At 39.5% G+C, this 27843-nt stretch overlaps 1 protein-coding gene across 1 annotated transcript in view; it reads left to right on the top strand.

Moving 5' to 3' along the window:
* Positions 1-235: 235 nt before the first annotated feature.
* MINDY4 (MINDY lysine 48 deubiquitinase 4) overlaps positions 236-27843 on the top strand; it is an 85603-nt gene continuing 57995 nt past the window's right edge. The window contains exons 1-5 of the mRNA XM_035554386.2: positions 236-375; positions 2569-2688; positions 4344-4552; positions 9277-9535; positions 10561-10979. Of these exons, the coding sequence (XP_035410279.1) occupies positions 313-375; positions 2569-2688; positions 4344-4552; positions 9277-9535; positions 10561-10979 (1070 nt within the window). The 5' untranslated portion in view covers positions 236-312. The remainder of the gene's footprint in view (positions 376-2568; positions 2689-4343; positions 4553-9276; positions 9536-10560; positions 10980-27843) is intronic.

The raw sequence follows: 27843 nt of genomic DNA, 5'->3' as shown, positions 1-27843 counted from the left end.
TCTCCCAGCCTCTCAGATTTAAACACTCCTTTCTCAAATTTTATTACCGAGCAGCTCCTGAGTTTTTCAAGCAATTACCGAGATGCCCGCTGCAGCGTTACCCCGCGAGCTCTCCCAGCACCGAGCACCGCTCCCGGGGGAGGAGTTCTCCACGCTTCCGATGACACCGGGTCTCTGCAGCAACACGGCCCAGCTGCTGCTCCATGGCACCAAGGAGCTGCCATGCCGGCGGGCTCGGATGCTTTGTTGGGCTCGAATGATTTGTCAGATGAAGTAAAGGATACGCCCCCTGAGCGCGCTTTGGGCTAAAAAATGGACAACTCCTTTGTGGAAGAAGTGGCTGCATCACTGGTGAGGGAATTTCTCAGTAGAAAGGTAACTTTCTCTTGATTTTCTCATTAGGAAAAATGGGAATGACACACGACAAATGTTAAAGATTAAGGAATACTGGGAGGGGGGGCTTCTTCCAGCCTTAAAGCAGCTGGACTTGAACCGCAACAAGCTCCTAGGGTGAGTGTCTGCACTACATCTCCCACAATGCCTTTTATTTCTGATCATGGAAGGCAGCTTCCTGCTCTTTTGAGAAAACCTGATTCATACCCAGAGGCGCCTGCAAAGGAAAACAAGATTAAGTCAAGACATACTGATTCAACCTTTTGTTTTCCTCCTTAATTGCTTATCTATTGTCCTTGCTTTGTCCTATTTCTACTGTCCTTGTTTTTACAAGAGATGTACACAGCTTCCCAGATGAATACTAAAACAAAACAAGAGGTACTGGTGCTAAGGAAAATGGTCACATGCGTCTTTTTGTGGTGTTCTGCATTAGCTCGGCAGACAGCAGATTTATCTGGGAGGAAAGGGAGAAGGGGAGGAAAGTGGCCACTGTACTTTTCAAAAAACAAAAACCAACCAACCAAACAAAAACAACAACAACAAAAAACAAAACAAACAAACAAAAAACTTTGTAAAAGAAATAATTTGGGTGTCGGTAGACTGGGACTGAGAGCAGAGGAAAAGACACCTTCAAATTTCCAGGTAAAATTACCTACTTGCATTTATGCTCAATCCAAAGGAAATATTGCAGATATCCCGCCCCCCCCCCCCCCCCCCCCCCCCCAGTGTCAGGAATGAGTTGGTTGTACCAGAACCTAAGCAACCACTAAGTGATGAAGTGCTGCATCACAAACCTTGCTTTCCTTCATCTGTTTTGCATCCAGTCTCCAAATGCACATTTTCAGTGTTAGTGAACAAAGGTGAAACATTTGCCAACAGAATTTCCAGTGCAGAATTCATTACTTGCCATTTACTTCCAGAAGTACGAGAGAATGGTACCTTACAGTATCTGACTGGGAAGATTTTTCAAATGAAACGCTGTCACACTTCTGAGATACTTTCAAAAGTAAAATTGAAGAAAAGCATAAAAGGAAAGGGAATGCCCTGCTGGTAAAACAGATCATACCACATCCAGTAGTACTTTATGCTTTAGTTGCAGCAACTGTTTCATATTACAACTCTGCTGTTAAACTTTTCTATTTCTTCACAAGTGTTCCTTTCCCTTTTCCCAAATCTTCCTTCATAACCAGCTGTGAGAACCATCCTATTTGCCACCACTTGTTCATAGCACACTAAACCTAAACCCATCTGCAGAAAAAAAGAAGTCCTTTCTTGTAATAATAGTCATTCATTGGGGCTTTCTTTCTCAAAAACTGTCTGATGTTGTACTACTAAAGTTAGCTCAGGAGCTCACTTTGATATTACATGATAAATCCCTTCCCCTCCATAAAGTGGAATGCCCATACATTTTGTCTCTGAAACACCCATGTATGCTGACTATAAATTCAAAGCACCTGAGGAAGTCTGAAGTGTGGTGAACAAGTGGAATATGCTTGGAGTTGTTGATTTTTAATTTCAGTTTTAAAAAACTCATCCAAGGGATTTAGGTGTTTTTTTTTTTGTTGTTGTTGTTTTTTTTTTTTTATCAAATAGAATAAAAGCTGTAATTGGATTCACCTGTAACAATTTAAATTAGTATGATCTTCCTATGATCCTATAAACCACCACTGTGTACTGAGCCACCTGAAGACCCTAAACCAGTTGATGCCATGAGGATCAAACTGATTTCCAACAGAGACACTGATCAGAATAATGTGATTAGGATAAAGGTCCCGATTTTTTTTCTGAACCTGCCAAAACACAGACTACACTTGATGTTCAGACTTTGTAATTACTTAGGTCAGAATCACATTTACAAGAAGCTGTATCACACCTTGATGGAAAAAGTCAACTTGATATTCCTGGAATTATTTGAACAAGAAGCCCAGGTATTAGCAGGGGCCTTTACACAGACTACTCAAATCTCATGTGAAGCTGTTATGTAGCTGAAATCAGCTGCATGGGGGGTCTTTTTTTTTTTTTCCCCATGTTTGATTATTTCCACCTCACTGACAGCATTACCACCATTTTAATGTACCGAGAAATTTCATATTGCATCCAACAAAGTCAGTAATGAAATCTTTGGTTAGTTGTACTGTCTCAGGTACTCTAAAATCTCCTGCTTGGCCTTTTCAGGGATTGAAGAAAACCATCAGTACCATGGACCGAGAGCTTCCACGTTCTGCGCTTAGCATCAATAACAGGAATGAACTTCGAAACATCCTACATTTGCACTCCTTGTACAAACAGAACAAGGTAAGGAAAGAGATGGTGCTCCCCAGAATCTGGTCTCAGACCTATGGAACTAGGTCAGACAAATCAAGACTGCAGTGGTATGTCCACACCACAGAGAACTCAAGCCTGTGCCTGCTACTGCATTGCTGCGGACACACTTACAGTTCTCTGAAGTAATGGAGAACACAACATTTAGTTGAGATTGCATTACAGCTCGTGGGACTAAGCCAAGAACCTGGCAGTTAATGAATCCTTGTTACAAATCCTCCAATAAACCAGGAGCAGTTATTCACTTCAACACCTTTTCCATTATTATGGCTATTTAATTTTGTAACTCTCTCTTTATGCCCATTTCTGTTTACATCTTTATATAAGATCTGACAGACAGAATTATACTCTTCACATTTATTATTCTTTGAAATGTAATATAGACCACAATGTTTGATGTCAGGGACATCAATAGGTAATTCCCAATTAGTCCCTAGACCCAATTCTGCTCATTATTAGCTTAAAGCATCATGATGCTTTTTGCATAGTATTAATGGTAGGACTACTAGGTCACTTAAAAAAATAAATCTCCCTATGTAACTGTACTACTACAGCAGACATTAAAATATTTTTTAAGCCATAGACTTTTTTTTTTTTTAAATGAAAAGGCAATATATATATCATCCATCTTTCATGATTACTGAAAAAACAGTTAACTAAGAGTTTGTGTGTCAGGTATTATTTGCAGTTCATTCTAAATTCTTCAGAAGTTGACCAGGCAACACCTGGAGGTCCTGGTAGATGACAGGTTGGCCATGAGCCAGCAGTATGCCCTGGTGGCCAAGAAGGCCAACAGGATCCTGGTGTGCATTAAAAGGAGCATGGCCAGCAGGTCAAGAGAGGTGATCCTCCCCCTCTACTTTGCCCTGGTCAGGCCTCACCTGGAGCACTGTCTCCAGTTCTGGGCCACACAGATGATACAGGGCCTGGAACATCTCCCCTGTGAGGAAATGCTGAAGACCTGGGTCTGTTCAGCCTTGAGAAAAGAAGACCGAGAGGGGATCTTATCAATGTTTATAAATACATATGAAATCTGGGAGACAAAGGGATATGGCTAAGCTCTTTTCAGTGGGGACAGGACAAGGGGCAATGGCCACAAAATGGAGCACAGGAAGTTCCGCACCAACATGCGAAAGAACTTCTTCACGGTGAGGGTGACGGAGCACTGGAACAGGCTGCCCAGGGAGGTTGTGAAGTCTCTTTCTCTGGAGATATTCAAGGCCCGTCTGGACGCCTACCTGGGCAACCTGCTCTAGGGAACCTGCTTTGGCAGGGGGGTTGGACCTGATTATCTCTTGAGGTCCCTTCCAACCCCTACAATTCTGTGATTAGAAGTGTACTCTGATATAGCTACCATACTTTGCAATATTTAGCTGAGGACAGGTTGTTACTTGTGTCATGCTTACATCATTTAACACATGAAAATCTTGGAGGTCTTGATACTCCCCGCAACTTCTCCCTTTATGTATTCGTTGTACAGCCACATCATTTATACCCACCAGTAGCTGACTCTAGAAAATAGTTAACATGTTCAGCTACTCTACAAAACACCATCCCATCTTAGGTTGGAGCAAGACTAATAAAGACTTTCAATAGTCACAAAGACCTTTGCTTTTCTTCTTGAACAGGCAAAGGAGAACCCACTTAAAACACTTCTTGAAATTATTACTAATTACTTCCTTGAGCACCGTGGGACCTCCAAAATCACCAGTTCAAGTTCAGCTCTGTCAGCTCCTGAAAGTAAGAGCTCAACATCTTATCCACCTGACTTCTCAGAGGAAGATCATGCATTTGGGAGTGCCAGTATGCCTGATGAGAGCAAAACTCAAACCTCCAGGTATAGTCTGATTTCTCTTTGCCTTGTCCTTTTTTTTTTTTTTTTTTTTTTTTTAAGTGAAATAGCGTTAAGTGGTTTGTCATTTATACCTTCAGCTACAGCACCTTGTATTAGTTAACTTAGTAACACAAAACGTGAAATTCCAAATTATTAATATCTCTCAAGTAAGCCACCCTATTTTATACTCCCTAGCGATTACAAAGACTTGATAATCTCAACTACATCTTTCAGTCAATGAAGCACATACAAATCTGAGCTTTTATGCCTGGTAAACTGGAAAGTATTCAAATTGAAGTATATAGTGTGATGGGTAACTAACCACCTGCACTCAGACTATGAATATACCCATGCTTTAGACAGTCAAAAGCAAGACCTACAGTCTTACATTCAGTATTGTCACGACCAGTATAGTCTTATTTATTTTTATCATTGAAAATATTTGAAAACGGCACATAGCAAAGTTTTTCAATTTCAATTTTTGTTAGCGTCTCAAAACAGCAGGACCAACCCTAATTGTGCTTTGACAGAAAGCTTTTAAAACGGGCACAAAGAAGCAATTCACCTTCTCCACCCCAATTCCTAGGGAATTCATCCCATTTTATTTCTCATCCTAAATACAGCATGCTCAAGCTAGCTGCTTCTAAGTGTTAGCATTTCCAAAACCTCAGCAAGTCCATGCTCACCAGGGAAGAAAACCACAATTTTGAAAGTGGACGTAACCAGCTAAGATTTGATGCTTGCTAAGAAGACAGTGCAGGGAGAAAAAAAAAAAAAATATATATATATATATATTTCTCAGATATATGAGTTTTATAACATGCAGAATAATCCTCTCTCCCCTGTGTGACACTACCCCAGCTCACTCAGCCTCAGTGCTTGGACCTGTCTCACTTTCTCCCCACTCTACAAGACACCCTAATCTCCCCGTAAGCCTCTTGAGTGTCTTAAGATACTTTTATTACAGTAAACAAGCTTTCTTCTACAGAGAAAACCCCTAATACCACCCCCAGAGACCGAACAGCACCGACGTGACCAGACGTCCCCCAACCCATCCCCCCTCCACAAAATGGCACCGTGCCCCCCCCCATTACTTATAGCCCTGCCAGCGCATGCGCATTGGCAGCGGAGCGCTTCCCTCCCCCCCCGCCGCACGAGAAGGGGAGGGCACGATAGAGTTCGGCTGCTGGCCCAGAGCGGCCGTCGTTGCTCCGGAAGTGGTGCGTTAAGGGGCCGCTCTGCCTTGCGCTGGAGAGCACTCTATGGTTGTAGTCCTCCACTGGGGTTAAAGTTGTGAGCAGGGGGGTTTCGAGTTCACCTAAACATCCACGTTTACACGTTCCCCCCCATAACAAGCATACTGTACATACATACACACGTGAAGGGACAATGTTAAAGCCACATTTGCAGACAAGTGTGGGTGAGGGGTGGGGTGCAGCACGGGTCTGTGAGGAAGGACCCCCCCATTACACCACAGGCGCTATCCCCCATGAGGGAATGGCCTCAAGTTGCATCAGGGGAGGTTCAGGTTGGAAATTAGGAGATATTCTTTCTCAGAAAGAGCAGTCAGGCATTGGGACGGGTTGCCCAGGGAGGTGGTGGCGTCACCGCCCCTGGGGGTGTTCAAGGAGAGGTTGGACGTGGTGCTTGGGGACATGGTTTAGTGGTGACATTGGTGGTAAGGGGGTGGTTGGACCAAATGATCATGAAGGTCTCTTCCAACCCTAACGATTCTGTAATTCTATGGAGGAAAGTTTTTGCTTTTGCTGCCCGAGCCAGAGGGGTAAAGGGAAGCAAAAATGGCAGATAAAAGGAAAACTGGAAAGTGAAAAGAAGAAGTGTCCAACTTCAGGGAGGTTTAGATTGGTTTTTAGGAAGAATTCTTCACAGAGACGGTGGTCAAGCATTGGAATGGTCTGCCCAGGGAAGTGGTGGAGTTCCCATCCCTGGAGGTTTTTAAGAGACATGTGGATGTGGCACTTTGGGACGTGGTTTAGTGACAGGACTTGATAGGTCAGGTTGATGACTGGACTTGCAGATCTCAAAGGTCTTTTCCAGCCTAGATGATTCTATGAACTTTTTGTATATACAAGCCTGGAAACCCAAGTGCGCATTGAAAGCTGCCAGCACGAAAGGGAGCAGAATCCTGTACTGGCTTGCACATTTCTGTCTAAATTCTGTTTGAGTTTGTACCTATTTTTATGCATTCTTAAGCACCATAGGAAATTTACTGCTTAATGCCTTCCTAGGGTGCATGAGGCCTAAAGACGTTGCAGGAGTAATGAAGGAGGAGCAATTGAGGGTCCGGCTGGGTGTTAGGAAAACCCTCCTGACCCCAGGAGGTTGGTCAGGCACTGGGACAGGCTCCCCAGGGCAGTGGTCATGGCACTGAGCCTACCAGAGTTCAAGAAGCATTTGAACAATGCTCTCAGACATTATTGTCTGTTTTTAGGGTGGTCCCGTGTGGAGCCAGGAGTCGACCTCAATGATCCTTGTGGGTCACTTTCAACTCAGGATATTCTATCATTCTAAAGTAAAAATGGACCAAGTGGGTTTGAAATTGTCTTTTTGCAATAGGAGTGGGGAATGTGGTTTTTAGGGTCTGTCCTGATATATATCAGTATCTCTGCTATTTGTAACTGTATTTTCTTTTAAAGGTAGCTGAGAATTGGACCCTTGGACACAGGTAGATACCCCAGTTATATCTTGAATCAGGTCTTGTCCCAGACATGCAACTGGGCTGTGTTTCTGGCCTGCCGTATGGCCATGGAAAGAAGCTGCAAAGCTGTTTTAAGGACTGCCATAGGCAGCTTGCCAGGTCGGATAAGCCATGTCCTTTTTCTGCCTATAAAATGTATCAGTGAGAGAAACACCGGGGCAGAAGTGTGGTTGTGTGATCCTCATAGCCATTTCTGCCCCCTCTGGCTGTGGAGAAATGAGACATTACCCGGTCAAGCAGCCAGTGCCTGAAATTAGGTTTAATTGTAACTACCTGGATAATTTTTAATAATGGAAGCAGGAGTGGAGAGTGTAATTAGATTCTGTTCACCAGTTCCTTATTTAAGAATCCTGCTTCCATCTCTTTCCTTTCACCTGACCTCAGAATTATTTTTTTCAGTGTCTCTAGGTGTTAAAGTGACCTCTAAGCTAGCTGTGTCCTTTGGCAACGAGGAGTTATGTGGTCCTAGGTCAGGAGTAACAGTCCTCAGATTTCATAATGCTCCCAGAGATTGATCATGCACCCTTCTGTTTACATATGAAGCGTGTCTTCGCAGATAGACATATTACTGAAAACAAAAAACCAAACAAACCCACACTGATTAAATAAAATTAATGTTTATGTGATACAAGATGCTTCAGCTCATTGAATTACATTACTGTGAAATGAGATGGAGAAAAACGTCCTAGAGTTAAAAACAAAAGTAGAAGGACAGTTATCATAGAAGAAGGCTAGTATTTTGGGGTTACCTAGAATATAAATTTATCAAATGATGCAGAAGAGGTGTCAATGAAGTGGGAACAGCTAAATAAAAGAACTTCTATTTAACAATGATCTTGTATCACAGAATCATAGAATCATAGAATGCTTTGGGTTGGAAGGGGCCATAAGGATCTAATGTTTTGCAACCAGTGAAAGAGAGACTAATGAAGAAAATCGAACCTTTCATGATTTCTTGCAGGATGTATAAGAAGGCAGAAATGATGATGATGATGATGATGATGATTATTATTATTATTATTTATCAGTAAGAACATGGTTCGTTGAAAAGTATTTTTGAAAAAAGAAATGCGTATAGTGTGATACAAACAGTGAGATCTAAATGAATCTCAGTTGCATTTCAGAGAAGCTTGTTTATAGTATTAAATATGTGTAGGAAAACCAATGCAAACAGTGAACTACACCTTGAGTTGCCTTCTGGTGAGGGCTAGGTTGATGAATACGGAAAAGGTCAAATGACAGCGATGTAGCAACATATTATCATATTACTTTTGAACTAAAATAAATGTTCTACATTTGAACAAAGTGTGAAGGAGGTCAGCTGAGTCACTCTGAGTTATATGATAACAGAGGATGTTAGCAAAAATGTTAACAGGTTTTCAAACTGCCATTCAACAGATGGAGAAGGAAGGGGAACTGCTTGTGGTAGAATCACAGAATCATTAAGGTTGAAAGAGACCTTCAAGATCATTTGGTCCAACCACCCCCCTACCACCAATGTCACCACTAAACCGTGTCCCTAAGCACCAGGTCCAACCTTTCCTTTAACACCGCCAGGGACAGTGACGCCACCACCTCCCTGGGCAACCCGTCCCAATGCCTGACCGCTCTTTCTGAGAAGAAATGTCTCCTCATTTCCTACCTGAACCTCCCCTGATGCAACTTGAGGCCATTCCCTCTAATCCTGTCACTAGTACCTATCTCATTTGAAATATATGGCTTGCTTTATTTATTTATTTATTTATTTTTAATATGGTACATATAAAAATAAGTAAACATAAGATTAAGATAAAGTCTGAAACATATGACACCGAGTAATAGTGAAATAATCTCCTGAAGACCTACATAAAGATGTTTAAGTGAAAAGTGATTGTATTTGAGTACCACTGCTAGGTAACATGCAACTTAACTTGACAGCAGTGATTTAATTTGCCAAGGTGCTGGTTTCATTGATTTCATTTAGTATCACTTGGCTGTTTGAATTTTTGTTTCTTTTTCTTTCTTGTAGATACCATGTTGAGAATCCACTAGATAAAATCCTTTCATCCAGAAAACAGCAGCACAAAAGTGAAAAATGCCATGCGGAGACAATATGCAATAGCCAATTAACCTCTGATGGGGATAAGAAGTTAAAAGATAGTCAAGAAGATTTAAAAGCAACAATGATTTCTGAAGAGCTTCAAGCTACAGTGAAGGACAAGCACAGGCCCAGGTCTGGTCTCATTGTCAGAGGAATGATGGCTGGACCAATAGCAAGTTCACCAGAGGTGATTTCCAGTGCTTATAAAATATTGGGCCTGACCAGAGATTTTATACGTAACCTTCTGCAATGAACTAATTTGCAAATAATATTCAAGTGACTTCTGCATGCTAATGTGAAATCTGTGCTCTGAAAAGATGTGGCAGGTTAGGGCAGTGGTTGTGGTTAATTCAGAAATTCAAAGTGTTTCAGAAACAACCACTGCACTCAGATCTGTGATCTTTGGTTGCAGCATTTCTTTATAAACGTTTTCCACTTTTGGTATCTCATCTCTCTTGACAGCTGGGATTTTCCATTTGACTCAGGGAATTGCTTCTTTACTTTAGCTCTTAAAGTTTTCTTAGCCATGGGTGTCTGATCTCCACAGGTTTTTCTGAAACCCCACATTTAATCAGTAGCAGTATGGAATTAAAAATATAACTTTCATTAAAGTTATGTTTCTAAATTGGTCCAAATAGACCATATTCTGTCAATAATTGCTTTTAAAACACAATTCTAAAATTCTTGTGTCTCTTTTTTTTTTTTTTCTTTCATGCTCCTTTATATCAACAGGAACTTTCCCTGTGTAAAATTAAGCTTATAAAAAATTAAGTATTTTAAACATTTCATTTTGCTAATACTGAAGTAAATATGAAAGTTAAATAAATTACTTGGATTTTTTCTGAAGAGTTTTGATTCAGAAAAAAAGACTAGATACCTGTAACAGGCAGGCTTTCCAGGAAAATGGTATATAAGTCTGGGTTCTCTGAGTACAACCCACAAATTAAGTTTTTATAAATTACTTTGTTGATGTTCTTGGGTAAAAGAAAGCAATTATTAAAGTATATAGCATCTTTGCTACTGTTCAAATTATAAGTAAAAGTGTATGTATTTTTTTTGTTTATTATACAAAAGAAATTACTCTTTAACCTGGTTCCTAATAATGAAGAAACTGTTTAGTCCAGTATTAGTGATAGAGCTTTCCTTTGCTTTCCATGTTTATGTAAAGATACTCAAATTTTAATCTATAGTTTTAATGGCACTTATTTCTAGGATCTGCAAAAAAGGAGGCTTTCAAAACGCTCCACTAGCATAAGCAGCACAGCACAGCTCAAGGGTGAAAAACAGGAAGGAAATGACCTGAGTGTCCCAAGCATTGATTCTCAAGAAAGTAAAGAATCTTCAACACAAGTAAATACAGAGTTTGCATCAAGGACTTTGTCAGGCTCACACACAATTTCAGCTTCTGAAAAACTAAGAAACATCCCCAGGGATACAGATGACTCTTTTGCCAAACTGCTCTCTGAAAGAGGGAAGACGAAGACAGAAGAAAGAAAATCAGTTCCAAGCTTTTGTACAGAAAGCAGTGAAAAAAGCCTTAAAGTGGGTGCCTCTCACAGACATTCAGGGACTGGAAGAGAGAAGAGAGAAAGGGCCCTCAAGAAAAGTGAGAATTGGTTGTCAGGCCTCAGGTAAGAATATTTGTAAAAATACTGTACTAAAAAGTCAAGGAAATATGATGGAGTACTAAAAGAGACTGAGATATGCATTCTGATTGCATTGATGGGAAGCAGAGGTGAAAGTGCTTAAAGGCAGAGAAATTTTAAGATTTAACTTACTACTTTTGAAATCCCAAACCATTCTGAACACCTTCCTTGGTCAGTGGAGAGACCCCATAGGTGCTGGTTTCTTTTAGCTGCCTATAAAGGGAGCTGAGTGTTACTAGTTCAGACTCAGACCACTAAACCTCAGACATACAAGCAGTACAAGTGATTCCCACCTGCAGAGGTCACCTACATCTTAGGAAACAGCACTGATTACTACTCTCAACATTGTAGTTGTACATACAGAAAAGCCTCTGAAGATAAAATGAAGGAACACCAGCCAAGCGCATAGGCATATCGACATGGCTTAGTGCAGTTGTGTCGAACTATCCAAGCTATACCCAAACAAGCTGGTTTAGTTGCCAGCACAGTTGTATACCACAACGAGACACTGTGGTGAGTTTTTGAATGAGGATAACCCATGTCACTGCAGCATTTGACTGAGCCCAGTTAGCATCCCCATGCACCATGATGCTACATCCACAATGCTCCTGTGTCTCAAAGTATTTTATTCAAAGTGTACTCAGATTTTTATTTTTATTTTTTTATTGGACTGCATTGACTCACATTGATATAAAAGGTTTAGAGAGACTCCTTCTTTTGAGCAGTGCAAGCCAACTGTGCCATGTCTGTGCCTATAGAAAATGATCATAGTAAAAACAATTGCCTCATACCTAGTGCTTTTCATCAGCAGCTCTCAAAATTTAAGCAAGGGATGACTATCTCTTTGTCCATACTACAGATGGGAACACTAAAGCAGGTATAGAGAAACTTGTATGCAACAGCTCACACAGAAAGTCAGTAAAGTCATACACAGGGCTCAGGCACCCTGAGAGTTGGTCTTGTACTGCACTCTCAGTGCTAGAGGTGAGAACGTGTTATATTCAGTAGAAATGTTGCAGAGTTTATACCACCTTCTGCTTCATAAAGTAAGGCACATGATGCCAACATCGTCTGATGTGGGCCATGAAGTAGTACGTCTGTTCTATTAAGTGTAACTTGATCCATGTTGATGGCTAATTTTTTTTTTAAGTGCTAAAAAAAACCTCATTGATACGGTGAAACTCCAACCACAGATTATTATTTTTTTCCTGTTTAATTTATTTTTAGTCTTGGGAAACAGAGTGACAAGGCCCTGTTGAGACCTTGAGGAAACGTTGATATAGTGGGTCTGTCCACATTTGTGTTAGGGGTTGTGGGAGTTAGCAAACTGCAGGTCTGCTGAAGATACAAATGGGCACTTGCTTCCTGTCTGGGACCAAAAAGCAACTGAAAACAGCAACCGACATTATATAGTTATTTATCTGTGTTAGTATATCTTATTTGAAAATGATTATTGAATGATGGGGCAAAGTACTGTAATCTTAAGTCTTAAAATCCAGAAGAGGTCAGTTCTTCATTATGTACAGTATTGGGACCCTGAGATGTGTCAAATAACAGCTAAACCCAGACAAAAGTCTGACTGTTGCTGGACTGGAAGTGGTGCCTAAAGATCCATCTTTGATGTTCTGCTCCCAGGGGATTTATTAGGTCATGACTTCATGGAAGTGCACAGAGCCAGCTCATAAGGAACTCAGGAATCAGAAACAATGGGGTCTGACTCTATATGACTTTTGTTCCATATGGTTTGACCAAGCATATAATGTAGTGCTAACCCACCACTCGATCCTTTCCAGTTTCAAGATGGCTTATTACCTCACAATTAAGATTAAGTGAGGTAGAGAATACAGCTTCAGTGGGCTTTCGACAGCTCCCAAACAAAGCTGAGAAGAGTAAGTGTACTCCTGGTATTTGTTAAGCAATGAATATACTGTCGGATATTTATGAGTGTTTTTTTACAGTGTCAAAAGCATGTTGGACTGGATAAAATTCTTTGGGGAGACTCTCTGACCAAGAAATCACTTGTACTGACTTCACTCATCTGTAGCTGGACGTGCTGACATTTCCCAATTTTGTGCAGTGCTCGTGGAGTCAGCAGAAAAGGAGAAGCTGGTCTGAAAGAGGACATCCCCAGGGCACCATTCTGTGCACTGTACTGCAGTACTGTGCTCCACTGCTGTGCTAAGTAGTTTGCAGTAGCTGGATTCCTTCAGAGGACTGACTTGGTCTCAGTAAGAACAGAAGAGGGAGCTATTTCCATTTAATATTTTTTCAAAGCAAAACTGGGACATTTCTGCCGGATAACTTGAGCTAAGGCCAGTAAAGCATTTGAATTCATGCTGAGCTCTGAGCTCCTGAAAACTCTCACTGAAATCAGCAGGACTGCCGAAGTTAAGTGGAAGTGACAGAGAGTGGAAGTGAGACTCCAAATAAGCGTCAACTATTACAATGTAAGGACTGGCTCTTGCAAGGCTTTTATCCTTTTGGTGAAATCCTGCAGTGTTTGAGAGCTTTTCAGGATTTGTTCAGAGTGCTTCAGCATTATGAGGCATCAAAAATTACAATGTAAGAACAGATATTTATCTGGATCCTTCCGTTCTCTGTTGATGCTTCCAGACTTTATTCACATAAGTGCTAATCTAACTGTTTAGATGAGTAGCTGAAAATCTGTTTAGGATTAAACCCAGCTAGTTCATTCCCAGGGATCTGAAATTCTGTTTTTGTTTCCCGTAGCAAAGTAAAGACCTACAAATCTTATTTTTCCTTCCATTTTGATATACCTCTTCATTTTCTTTTGTTATATGCAAAACGTGCTATTGTTGCACACAGGCTGCAGGCATCCATTGTCTACATATGAGACAAAAACACCAAAGCAAAAATGCTGCCATGCTTCAAAAGACAAGCTGAATGTTATTGAATAAATGCTTACAAACTGAGTGGGCAGATACACCTAGCTATAAAAATACCCTGGAGAAATACAGATCCCACAGTATTTTGACTCACACATTTTAATGAAAGAAATGATAGACATAGCATCGTGCTTGTTATTCCATGAACTATCTAATTCTTAGCTACTGCATGAAATGTGGGGTGAGGTGGGCAACTGTGCTGAGAGGCCAGATTTGTGACTCTGTGTTTCAGTCTTACAGTATCAACATGAAATTAGCCCTCTGAGTACCATAGGTCACGTTTGTCTTAAATAAGATTTGGACGTTCCTTGTTTGTTCTAAGAGATAAAATTTTGCTGTCTTGTCAGCGAGGAGGCACTAAGCACTACCAACATACCTTCCACAGATATGAAAAAACATAAGAAATCATTTGCTTGCCTTGCTATTGCTGCAACTCCTTGTTTCTTTTTAGGAAAAAAAAAAAAAAAAAAAAAAAAGTGAAATCAGTTGGGGACTAAGGATGCAGATACAGTCTTCGCTTGTATTTTGAACTGCTACTGCTGAATGCATCTGCTTTCAAATTCAGGTAACTGTAATGACCATTTAAAAGGTCAGTGTTTAACTGCAGATGTTACCTAATTACTTATAACTGTGATAAAATACTGACTTATAGGAAAGTACTTGTTACCTTTTCAAATATAGTCTGGATTTAATATTGATCTCTTTGTGGGAACATTGTTGTTATATAGCAAGTGCACCACATTCCTTTAATTACAGAAAGACAGATGTGAAGAACAATTTGTTCACTTTCATCTTCATTTATCTACACTGTGCATCACAGTATAATGTCTGAATCCCTCCACATTAAAGGGGGAATAATGGCTGCAAATCATTGAAAGCAAAGGGTTTATTTTCTTCCTTGTTTTACAGGAGAACAGAAGCTTTTGTGCAGTTGGGTCAATGATAGTTCTCTGTGACATTACTGGATTCTGTTTCATGTCAGTAGGACTTATTCCATAAAGACAGTCTGTTTTACTGTTATAATATTTAGCAATACTTAATAATACCTAACAATACTTAATAATATGCTGTACATACTATTATTTTGCATACCAACTCAGGTGTAAGTGTTGTAAATGCCTTTATTTTAGAATTCCTTATTTTTAATTAACCCAGAAAAGAGCAGTATGTAGGTGGCAGCAAATCTTCATGTGTCCTTGCCTATAAACAAACAGCAGCTAATTTAATTTCTCGATTCATCCAGCTTTGTTTATTGTACTGTGTATGTTGTGGTGGTGATGATGGTAACTGTGCTGGTCCCTGGAAGCTGTAGGCACTGGAGGTTATTATGAGGACAGTATTTCAATATGAGTTTTAAACTTATTTTCCTCAGGAGTCAGATGTCTGACTTTTCATATTCCAAGGCTTTAGCTTTTAATAGCTTAGATATAATGCTTCGGTGGCCACAGTACATTTTTTCTTTTCTGACTAAACTACAAAAATACAAGAGTTAAATAAGGAGAAGTAAAGGTTTGCTTTAAAGGAGAACTGATTAAAAGTGAATCAGAATCAGTTTGTGGTACTCTCCCATGTGCCTTGATCATGCAAGGGTAGACTGAGTTTTCCTCTTATAAACTATTATCATGTGTACAGCACTCCTATTATTTGATTGAAGAACCTTCCATTTTAAGGACATTAAAAATATTTCTCCAATAACATAGAGACAAATCTATAACCCAATATTTGTATATTGATGCCAAACTAAATTCTGACGTGTATACAGAATTATATCAATGATTCCTCTATGGCCCTTCTTAACGAATTAAAAATGACATTTTATCTCTGTTCCACTTCAGAGGAGAATTTGAAACCCCATCTATCCTTTCAGGTCATTTTGAAGCTGTTTATCCTCATTCTCAAAGCAGTATTTCTCATTGCTCTCCGGGTCATTGAGTACTTGTTCCTCAGAAGTGTTAGTTGTGTGCAAGGCACAACTAAAATTTGGATGACTGACCTCTTTTTTATTTTTGATTCTGAGGTTTTCATGGGAATAAAAAAATATTTTGGAAAAATACACAGTGTAGGCAAACAATCCAAGATTCTATCTAAAAATTCACCATACCTGTAGGTACGATTCTTCAAGTTCCACAGGAATTTGGGACAGATGATGTTGAAGGAACATATTCAGATCAAAGGCAGCAACCTATTAAAGACCTCACCTAGTTTTTTTAACCATGGTAGAACCTTGAATGGCAGTGAGGAAAGACTCTGCCACCTGTAATCTCTTCTGCTTAATGCTGAATCCTGTAAGGGAAGGAAATATTTACCCTTAAACTGAGTGCACAGAATAAAGAATTAGCATATGCAGTGGAATGGAAATTGAGATCTTCGGGAAGTGTGAAAAAAGAACAGCTGTTGAATTTGATGCCTGACCTTGGGTTGAAATCACTCTACTGCTTTTATAGGAAAAAAAAAAAAAAAAAAGCTTGATGAATAATGAGTTGTTTGGGAAGGTTGAATGGTGTTAGAAGATTTCCCTGTGTTTACAGCTTGAGCAAACAAAATTGGTTAAAAGAAAGTAAAAGCACTTCACAGCAGTTGAGAAACAATTCTTGTGTCTCAGCTACAGAAGTTCTACTGCTGTTGCTCATGCAGCCTCTGAAGTTGCAGCACTCTCCTAATTTTCTATTCCCCTTAATTCTACAAAAGTAAGGCTTGGTGGTGATGTGGGAACCTTCCCACTTAGCTGAATTTTTTCTAAATGAGTAGATCTGAGCTGTCCAGCTGTGTTCTTAATGGATGCTACTGGCACCACCTTATGCTGTTAGATGGGCAGATACTATCTGTAGACCTCAGTTTCAATTCTAGTAGTTAAGAAGAAGAACTGCATATGGAGATGTTTGAACTTCTCATTGTTATGTATAAAGCAAACCACCCTCCCTTCCACAATACTGAGAAAAATAGCATAGAAACTAGAATCACAGTAATGAAAGAAGAAAAAAATATTGTAAAACTGGAATCAAAGACCAAGGGGAACAAAATGAATTAGCAATCAGGACCTGAAGTTAAGGATACGTTGTTAATTTCATAGAAACAGAAATGGAATGGCTATCAGAAAGGCAAAAATAAATGATAATATCTCAACGTCAGAACAAAAATTTCCTCCTGCCATTAGCAATCAAAAGTGTATAGCAGTGGATCCCATTGTCCAAAGGGAAAGATCTATAATACACTTTCAGGAGTAAGGAGGATAATTGATTCTCCACTCATCCTTTCATTGTGAACAATCGCCCTACTTATCCGGTTCTTCTAATTACTTCTGCCGTACCCTCCTTTGCCTTGCCATCAGTCTTGGCTACAAACTGAATGTGAACTAGTGGTTTCCTTTCAGAAGTCTGCCAGTGCAGATGGATATTTCAGACAGTAGGGACTGTTTTATGAGAGTGTGGCTTGGCTTCAGATGTCTTTTCCAACCAAAACCTAAGTATCTCTGATGCACTTCATCTCTAGCACCAGGAGAGCAAGTGCCAGTGAGTTCAGAGCCAGAATTTCTCTTCCTGAACTAGTTTCTCAACCAAGTTTGCTTTAGCTGTGCACTCCTTAGTGGTTCCCCAAAAATCACTCATTATTTGGTAATAAACCTTTTTCTAGCAGTGCTCTGCATTCTAACACAAATAGGGTAGGGTTAGTGAATTGCCATAGATACCAAGTTCTTTAGTGGAACATTACTCATATTTCATAAAGCCTTAGAAATTACAGATGGAAAAGACCTTTTAAGGTCATTTGTTTCTATGGCAGATTATTCATTACTGTATATATATAATTTGATGCAATACTTTTTTCCAGGGCTTTGTCTAGTCCAGTCTTAAATGACTCAAGTAACACCTCTCCCCTGAGAATATATTCCAATGTCTAGTAGCCCTTAATCTTTAGAGTTTTTCCCTGCATTTGTTTTTTTCTGTCCTGCTATCCATAGCTGAAGTTGATTTTTTTACTGATCTTTCTGTTCCTTTCTACAGATATTAACCTCTTTTAAAGTACTTCCAAATATTTTTCATGCTCCCTTAGCCATTTTTTTTCATAAAGCTTGTATCATCTGCTTGTATTTTTATCTTTCCTGCTCTGAAATTTTGCTGTTGTTTTTCTGTTAGGTTTTATTGATTTGTTTTATATTTATTTATTCCATGTACTTAAAGGCTGCTATAACTTTGTAGCAGTACTGTGCCTCTCAGCAGGGATAAGAAAGTCACCCTCTGCTCATGACATGATTCTCAGTATTACAAAATCCCATTAACACATTTGTCACTTCAGCATACCACAAACATATGCTTACTTACTTTAAGTTTCAAGCTCATTGAATGCAAAATCTCTCCTTTGTATTTTGCTATGCTTTTCCTCAAAATGGCCTTATAGTATCGTGAAGACAGTCTAATCTTCTGTGGTAAGGCAATATGTTTTCCTATTTACTTGTAGAAAAGGTACCTCCCTTCTACTCCCTGCATTTCTATGTAGGACTGACAGGAAGGAGTGAATTACTTTACTTTCTCTTTTGAACCACCTGTGGCTTTCTGACTTTCTTTATCCTGAAAAGAGACTGGTACAGGTGAATTCATTGTATTACAGAACATTCTTATTCAGAGGTGATGATAATCTGTGGCTTATCCCTTTCTTTTATTCCAGTAAAAAGTCCCTGAAAATTCACTTTTGTGGAGCTAGGAGATATTTAGAGGGAAAATATAGGAGATATTTAGAGGGAAAATAGGAGATATTTTGAGGGAAAAAATAAAAAAAAAAATCTCCTTCAAATAATTCCTCTAAGTCCTTTAAGAATATACATAATTTCTTTGTATTCTTTTAGATAAATGAGACTTTAAAAACAATATTTTTTTTTAAACAAAAGTGGAAGATCAGGTTAGGAAAGATTTAAATAGATTGTGTATCCACAAGTCCATGGAACCTGGTGGGATATATCTGCAAGTGCTGAGGGAGCTGGCTAATGTCAATGAGACAGCAGCCTGGATCACCACTGAAAGGTTGTGGCAACTGGGAGAGGTTCCTGAAGACTGGAAGAAATACATTGTCACTCCTATCTGCAAGAAGGGCAAGAAGGAGTGACTGGAGAACAACACGCTGATTGGCTTCATGTTAATCCCTGGGATGGTGACGAAGCAAATACTCCTGGAAGTCATTTCCAAGAATATTAAAGATAGGAAGGTGACTGGGAAGTCAGCACGGATTTGTGAAGAGGAAATCATGCTGAACCAACCTGATAGCTTTCTCTGATGGGATGACTAGCTTAGTGGGTGAGGACAGACCAATGGGTGTTGTTAATCTCAACTTTACTAAGGCTTTCAATGCTGTCTCCTGTAACATCCTTGCAGACAAACTGATGAAGTGTGGGCTAGATATGTGAACACTGAGATGGGCTGAGAAGAGTCAAAACTGCTGATTCAGATGGTTGTGATTAGCAGGATGAAGTCCAGCTGGCAGCCAGTCAGCGTTTGTGTTCCACAAGCAGTTGATACTGATGTCAATACTGTTCAAGATTCTCATTAATGACCTGGATGATGGGTCCCAATACATCCTCAGCAAGTTTACAGGTGGTACAAATTTGGGAGTGACTGGCAGACTAAATGGTTATGCTGCCATTCAGAGAGAATTTGATGGTATGGAGAATGTGCTGACAGGTATCTTATGAGGTTCAATAAAGGCAAATGAAAAGTCCTGCATTTATGGAAAAACAACCCAATGCAGCAACACAGGCTGGGGGCTGACCAACTCTGCAGAAAAGGACCCAGGAGTCCTGGTGGGCTCCAAATTGACCACAAGCCAGCAATGTGCCTTTGCAGCACAGAAGGCTAGCAGCATCCTCAGTTATCTTTACAAAAATATTGCCATCAGATTGAGGAAGTGATCTTTCCCCGCTGCTCAGTCCTGCTGGGACGCATCTTGGAGTGGTGAGTCCAGTGCTGAGCTACCCAGTACAAGAGAGACGTGGACTTACTGGACTGAGTCCAGCACAGGAGCACAAAGATGATTTATGGAATGGAGTGTTTGACATATGAGAGGCTGTTCACCCTGGAAAAGGGGAAGCTTACAGAGATCTTACTAATGTAAGAAATGTCTGATGGGGTTTGGGAGGGAGTAAAGATGACGGGGTCAGACTTTTCTCAGTGTTGCCCCATGACAGGACAGGAGGCAATGGAAACCAATTGAAATATAGGAAATTACATTTAAACATAAAGGAAAAAAAATCCTCTGAGACTGGAAATGCTGGCACAGATTTTCTAGGGAGGTTGTGGTGTCTCCATCCTTGGAGGTACTCAGAACATGACTGGAGAGGGCCCTGAGCAAAGTGCCCTGGCTGAATGTGCTCTGAGCAGAGGGGATGGGCTGAGGGAGGTCTAGAGGTCCCCTCCAACCTCAGATATTCAGTGATTGTGAACTCATGACAGACATAAGAAAGTCAAAACAGCCCCCTTTTTTTAAATATGGGTTGTCACTAAAACAGGAAAAATACAGTGCTTAATGAACGATAATATATAAATGTAAGATTTCTTAAAGAATACTAAATAACATTCCAATTTTATTGGTATTGTTTAAATTAAATTGAAATTAACTCCAAGAAAAAAATAGTTCCAGCAAAGTTATTTACTGTACATTCTTTACCCAACAGTTATGACTGACTCCAGTCTTTCCTACTGGGCATTTTAGTGTAAAAACAGCTTTTCTGGGCATAATCAATATTTTTAAATCTGTTCTGGTTGCCCAGTAGGCTGTAATATTTCACTGCTACTTATAAAATTGGAGTGTCAGATGAGATGGCTTTGTCTAAAATGACATCTGGCATTTTGTTAAGTAATTAAGTTTTGGTCCTGTGAGAGGTTGAGCAGTTCCTGAAGGTACTTCTCACACTGATATGTGATTCTATGACATGAGGGCTGAATTCAGATCACCGCATTTTAATATACTAGAGACTGTTTTAAATCTGTCAGAAAACAAACTAATTTCAGTTGGTATTTAGTATATATCGGTGTACTCAGTGACATGCAGTGTGTATGAGCAATGCCTGAGGAATTAATTAAATTTCTCCCACTGAAAGAGGAAGGGGATGTATTGGGCAATGGTGGCATTTCTAGGAAATGCGAGTTTAGTCAGACTGCAATGTTTCAGATAAGAGAACAGAAAAAAACGCAGAGCCGGAGCAGTCTAATAGTAAATTACCTTTGCATATTTCCTTCCATCTTTGTCTGTTTGTGGTCTGTGCGTAGCACCAGGCATTGTCCTTAAGGCACACGAAGAAGCACATGGCATCATCCCAAGCTTTCGTCAATGCTTCGGTGTGGCTTTGTAGACAGGAAGCCCAGTAAGAATAGTGCAGTCGGCACCTTCCCTGAGAGACTAACCACAACCCTGCTTGGAGTGTGCTCAGCTGCCAGCTGGGAATACATCTTTATTTGATTCCTGCAACTAGCAATCAGAAGAATGGCTGTCAAACAAAATGGGGTCGTATTTGGGGACTGTGGATTTAATTAGCCCATGTACAAAGACAGAGAAACAGGGAGAGAGAGAGAAATTGCAGTTGCCAAATCACTCAGCAGTGAAAACCTTCAAGTATCTGGAGTTGCATAACACCGTTTATAACATAATGATTGGACAGGAAAAAAGAGCCTAAAATAAATGTTAGAAACTATTGTGACTCTTGTTTTATGCCAATGGATTTATGGCATCAGAGCCTTCGACATAACATCTGTGTGTGCTGCCATTTGCCCTTTTAGTATTTTTCCAGCACTCCATAGGAAGGAGCACCGTGCAATTACTGGAAATGGCAAATGGCTTCTGTATCATTTTTTTAATTTTATTTTTGGAAAGGACGTAAAACTGGAAGTGTCCAGCCCATTGCCTAAAATGCATTCAGTCATTGAGATTTTGCCTTGTTCATGCGTACATACCAAGACTCTAGATCTTCTCAAATTTAAAGCAAGAACAGACAGTGTACATCCTCTTTTGCTGGCAGAACTTCACACCATTGGAAGCAGCACAAGAAATCACGAGAAATCACCTACCCCTTATAAACAATCACTTGATTGCAAGTAGCACAAGGAATTTGTTTCCACCTGTGTGTTATTCTCCCCCAGACTGCTGAAACAGGACATAAAAGCTCTCCCTGCAGTGCATGTTTACCAATAGACTGTTATCTATGTTCACCTTTCTTCACAGCAAACTAAGATATGAGAACTAGCCCAATCTTCAGTGTAAGCTCTTGTCTCCTTCCATTTTAACATTTGACATTAGCTTTCTGGAAGATAATTTATCTTGCTAAAATCTGTTAGGTTGCAGTGTTTTGGACTGTTACAAATCCAAGGTATCTGACAGGAAATGTAAGGCCAGGAACTTTTCACATCCTTAAAAATAAATGGCCTAAAAGTTGAAGGCCAAACCCAGAAGGAGCAGATACTTTATAGGACAAGCAAAATGGGGGGACGTATTCACCTTAGCTGAAGTGAATTAATTGAATACTGAAGGCTGGGTACCCATCTCAGTGCTTTATGTAGTGTCTCTTAGCTGTAGTGTCTTGGAAGCATCTTTATTTAATGGAGTTTTAGCCCTCTTATTTTACTGATATGTGTTCATTTTGAATTGGTGACTGTAATCGTCAGTTCATATGAATGGTATTGTGCACCTTCAAAATTCAGTGTGGGGGTATCATGCTGAAAAAATCTCTGAGCACAGTATGAATATTTGAGCTACAAGTTTATTATACTAAGTCTGGTTTTGTAGCTGGAGATAAATATTCCTTCATCACCTTTGAGGGAACATTCTGTTGATGTAAGCCCAGTTCATACTGTCTTGTAGCTTGACCCATCATTATCATCTTTTTTTTCTTTTTAATGTACAAACTTTTCCAGCAAAGATGTTTTCTCCTGAATTGTCACTACAGTTAAAAATTCGCCAGCACAAAAGCAGATTTGTGTATAAGTTTATTAGAAATGACCCTTTCAATAAGAAGTTTTTTTCATTTACCTTTTTTGCCTCATCTATAAATGAGCCATCTGTTTGTGAATTAATGTGCTATTCAAATCAGATGCAGTGCTTAACTAAAAAGGAAGTTTGGACAAATTACATGTAGAAGCTCTGTTACCTTTATCAACCAGACTTACAAGCATGGCAGAATTTATATTAAATCTTGACAAGGTCTTTTTCCAGAGAAATATGTTGCCTGGTATTGATTATGTTCCTTTCCTTTGCATCTTTACAATTGTTTTTAATAATTCTGTCTTTATAATTTTGCCCTAAAGCAGTGGCAGGCTTCATTGCCTTTAATGGCCTTTTTTACCTTTTTGCAAATAGTAACACAGTCTGATTTTTCTCTTATTTATTCTCCAGACCTTACTCACTATACCAAGAAAGTCTTGTATCTGTGTATGCCCTAACATCACAAGACCACAGGATTGCATTGCGACTTCTAGGCATCCTCCTGACACTGTAAATTACTGTGCAGAAAATATATATGTCCAGAAGAAAAGCAGTTGTAATCAGGCAGTGAACATAAGGTTTCCCAGCGTAGTAACCTTAAAGCTATTGATGACCGTTGTTTATATTTTAAGCCCCTTTGTTTATTTGACCTCTCTGCAGGGTAGTATAAATAGGAAATAGTGGAATGCACGTGCATTATTGTGAAAAGAGCTGCTTTCTCTGCATGTTCAGCCATTCTGTGTAAATTCTGTTTTCTGCAATATATGAAGATCAGATAAGAATGTACAAATATTTAGAGAAAGTACTGTATAGTATGTTTATAATGAAACATATTTTCTTCCTCTCCTATTTTTCTGTCATGACAGATGACTTCCCCCTTCCTAAGTATTCTAACTGTATGGTTTTACTTGTACAATAAATTTTCCTGGAACAGTAACCATCTGCTGAAATGGAAATTGCAATAAATGTCCTGACAGTGTTTTGAGAAACCTTAAGGAGGGAACTTGTGAATAACCTCCACCTGCAAAAATACCCCACTTAACCAGAAAACACCCTACATCAATCTTTGATGTCAGCGCTTTCCATGTCAACACAGGAATTTCCTTGTGCCTTGAGAAATCAAAGCACTTTGCATCCAGGGCATGGTTCTTCCAGGAACGGGTGTAGAACCAAAATCTTTTAGACTTTCCAGAAATCAATAGTGTTACAAAAAGTGGTGTCAGGTGAGCTATATATGAATTTTGCCATAGTCAACTGTATTTTCATTTATAGGTCTTTTCAGATGAAAGACTACTCAGAAGTGGTTGGGACCACAATGAATCAAGAATGCTAATTTAATGTAGGAAATGATATATATATGCATAAACATAGGCACATAGGGCCATTTGAAACTCTAAAGTATCCAAGACATCTAATGATGCTAGCAGATGTGATACAGTACCTAGAGGAGGCCCAACTCCTTCTGAAGCATCAGTTGAGGCCAGATGGGATGGTGTACCTAGATTTAAGGACTACAGGTGTCTCTTCCTGTTTTGTTTCAGAAAGAACTCAGATATCAAGGCCATAGGGTACCAGGTGAGGACAATGAGGCTTTTTGTTACTGGCAGCTAAATAGGATTTGTAAATTCATGAGCAGTGTTCCTGATCACCCTTTTACCATTCATTAGACACATGTACCAACCTGAGGGCTTCCAACCATAACCCCAGGCAGCATTTCACGTTGCTGTCACCTCAGTCAACTCCTCACGCTCAACATCTGTGTTTCCCACAGCTCACCTTCCCATATCCATGCCAAGTAGCTACTTCATGTGATACCCTCCTCAGACCTGGCATTCGTAAGTCAGTCTGAATCCCTTCTGCCAAACCTCTTTCCTCCTACTCCTCCCACACCTCTATTTCAGTGAGAGAAGGCAAGATGGCATGGGACAAGAAGAATCAGCAAAGAGTGGTGGAACAAGGAGTATTGAAAGCAGAAACTGGAGACAAGGTTGTTGGATAGGAGCAGACGATAGACATCACATGGGCACCGACTATACCCAAAGAAATATGATCCAGATGTAATACATGACTTAAAAGCATTCCAAGTTCGTCTCTCTTGCCCAAGACAAAAGGAAGGTCTTGTGGAAAAAGTGGTGACTGAGACTCAGAAATCACCATTTCCTGATTGTTTTTGTCTGAGACCAGTTGGGTTGATTTTAGCTCAGATTGTGACACTCAAATGTACATAGCCACATGTAGGTATCTGCATTAAAGTCCAAGTGTCTTAAGTTCCCAGATGTAGGCACCAACGTTTAGTTGCCTACAGGCCTTTCTAAGCTCTTGACCTGAGCCCCCTGACTACTGACTAGGTCTCCATCAATTACCACGGGAGCTTTGACACCCAAGTGTGTAGGCAACTAAATTTAGGGTTCTTAATCTGCAAATTGAATCCCATACCCCTTATAATGCTGTGAAAGTCACTCAGAGCTAAGCACTGATTTAAGTACCTAACAGGTATGACATGATGTCTCCTTATTAACTACTTAATGTGACAGGGTTTAATTCTGGAGAAAGATATATGAGTTGCTTATGGCTCTTTTGAACTGTGGCAGAATAATTATAGCAACACCTAGGCAGGTGATTTGGAAATCATCCTTTCAAATTAATCAACCTAAGGTTTTCCATGTATAAAATGAGAAATCTACGCTTTATGTCTCACTATGTGGCTTAGTTCATTGTTGGTGAGGAGCTCAGTATACTAATGGAGGCCATAAAAACGAAAGAGAGGTGAGGGGCAAGTGGATGTAAAGATGCACAGGAGAAGCAACACCAGTAAAAGTTAGATCCTGTCCTTGCATTTGTGATTGCCAGAGCAACTTTTGCACTTCTTTGCAATACACCTGTCCATGTTAGCTAAATTCACATATAAATCCTGGCCTTCTACATAGCAAAAAGCAGTAAAAAATAAATAAAGGATGAGCAACTTCTCTAATAAGTCATGGACTTCCTTGACGATAATGGTGTTACAGTAGGAATGCTGTTCCTAATATAAAAAGATAATTAACTACACCTTGCTTTGCCTCCTTTTATATTGAAACTCTATAGATAGAACTGCGCTGCTAAATGAAACAGATCTAGGAACAGTTTTCTTGAATCTTCTCATTGTATCCTGGTTGTGTTCATATTATGCAGCATTTAGCTTTAGATCCCTTCTAGATCTCCTGTTGTTACTGTAAAATAGAATTTTTTTTTCCTCTTTGTGGGTTGTTGTTGGTTTTATTGTTGTTGAAGAGGGGTTATTCAAGATCTGAAATAATATCAACTAGTTGATGCATCCTCTGTAAAAGGATGCATCCTTTGGGATGAAAGTAAAGGGCATGCTTCCTGTATTGGTGCATGACCTGGTGGCATGGTGGTATGTTTGAGAACACAGAGCCACCTGGGATGGTTTTGGTGGACCAAAGAGGGAGCCAGACCTGCTGTGTACTGCCTCTTAAAAATGGTAGCGTGCTCTTCTGTGAGCTATGTTTAGGCATTGCTTGGAAGAATACTGATTGGTGTGGGTCAGACCTGTGTTAGGAAACGTGGTAATTAAAAACAGTATGGATTAGTACAGGTCAGTGCTAAATCCTGTGCCCTCTGGACCTGGTTAGGCAGCTGTAAATAGTAGTGCTGCATTCTTGAGTGCTAAAAGATCTGTTTTTGCAAAACTAGACCCAAATGAGTTGACCTAAGAGGAAACACGTTATTCTCTGGGAAGCATGAGATAATAGTTTGCAATCTCAGACAAAACAAAAATTTAAATTCTGCTTGTGTCTAAGTGCAGTTCAGTGACATTGGTACTTGGCTGAAAGCATTTTATTTGCAAATTCAGTGCCATTGAGACCCCTCTCCTGACCAGGAGAGATGAAAATAATAGTGAGTAACTAGCAGAAAGAAATCTGAGCAGAAATCCAGCATTAGGGAAAAAAACAAAACAAAACAAAACAACACAAAAAAAAAACCACAAGGGAAGTTCTGTTTGTATTTTAAGATATATCAGAGACAACTATATTAAACTCTATAATATAACAGAAGTACTGTTTTGTTCAGTAGGATTTCAGTATTACTTATAGCACTGTACAAATTTTCTCTCAATTCTCATATTTATGCTAACCTTTTGGGCATCTGATTTTTTATTACCTTGAATCCCCAGTAATGTGGTGACTCATTTATATTCACTTTTGTTAATCATGTCTATGCAAATTTCATTGTATAAATCCTTTAACTTGTTTATAGAGAAAAAGATTTATTTATTTTTTTTAATATAGTATCAAAGACTGTGAGAATGGCACCAAAGTGGTTTTAAACTAGAAAAGTCATGAGTGTGATATGTGTGTGTTCTGTTTTCATTCATCTTTCACACACTGAAAAAGGAAATTAATTAATGGAAAGTATGTGATATGACAGCAGTTGTTGCTGTAATAATATCATGCATACAAAGAATGTAGCTGAGGAAATTATTCCATACTATTTTTGAAAGGACTGTCATTGCAATACCTCTTTTTCCAAAGCAAAGACCAATGATACAGTATTGCTCTTTTGAAAAAAATGACCATTTTTTTACAGCCATTTGAAACTCTTTCTCAGTTCTGAATTCATTTTGGTTTGAATTCCACAGGAAGAGGAAATTCATCCTACCTCTGAAAATCTAACTTTCTATTTAAGTTTCACAGCCAAGTTTAAGTGCTTAGTTCTTTTAGTAGTTGCTTATATGATTTTTTAACTTGTCATTTATGCAACAGACAAACCACAAGGGCAGTTGAACAACTGCTGCCCATCAGTGGATGAAAAATTACCCTGGTAAAGGAAGATAATCTAACACTGATTCCCACTTACCTTATTTGGATATTTAAAGTAGTTTAATAACTAGCTTGAACCTCATTCTGGTTCTCATCAGAGATGCAGATTTTATTTATGCCCAGACCTTTTGAACTCAGAGGCAGTCTCACGTACGTGAATATCCTCAT

Source organism: Cygnus atratus, chromosome 2 (assembly GCF_013377495.2).
Source record: "Cygnus atratus isolate AKBS03 ecotype Queensland, Australia chromosome 2, CAtr_DNAZoo_HiC_assembly, whole genome shotgun sequence".
Lineage (NCBI taxonomy): Eukaryota > Metazoa > Chordata > Aves > Anseriformes > Anatidae > Cygnus > Cygnus atratus.
The sequence above is the reverse complement of the archived record's forward strand: the minus strand, read 5'-3'. Positions and strand labels throughout refer to the sequence as shown.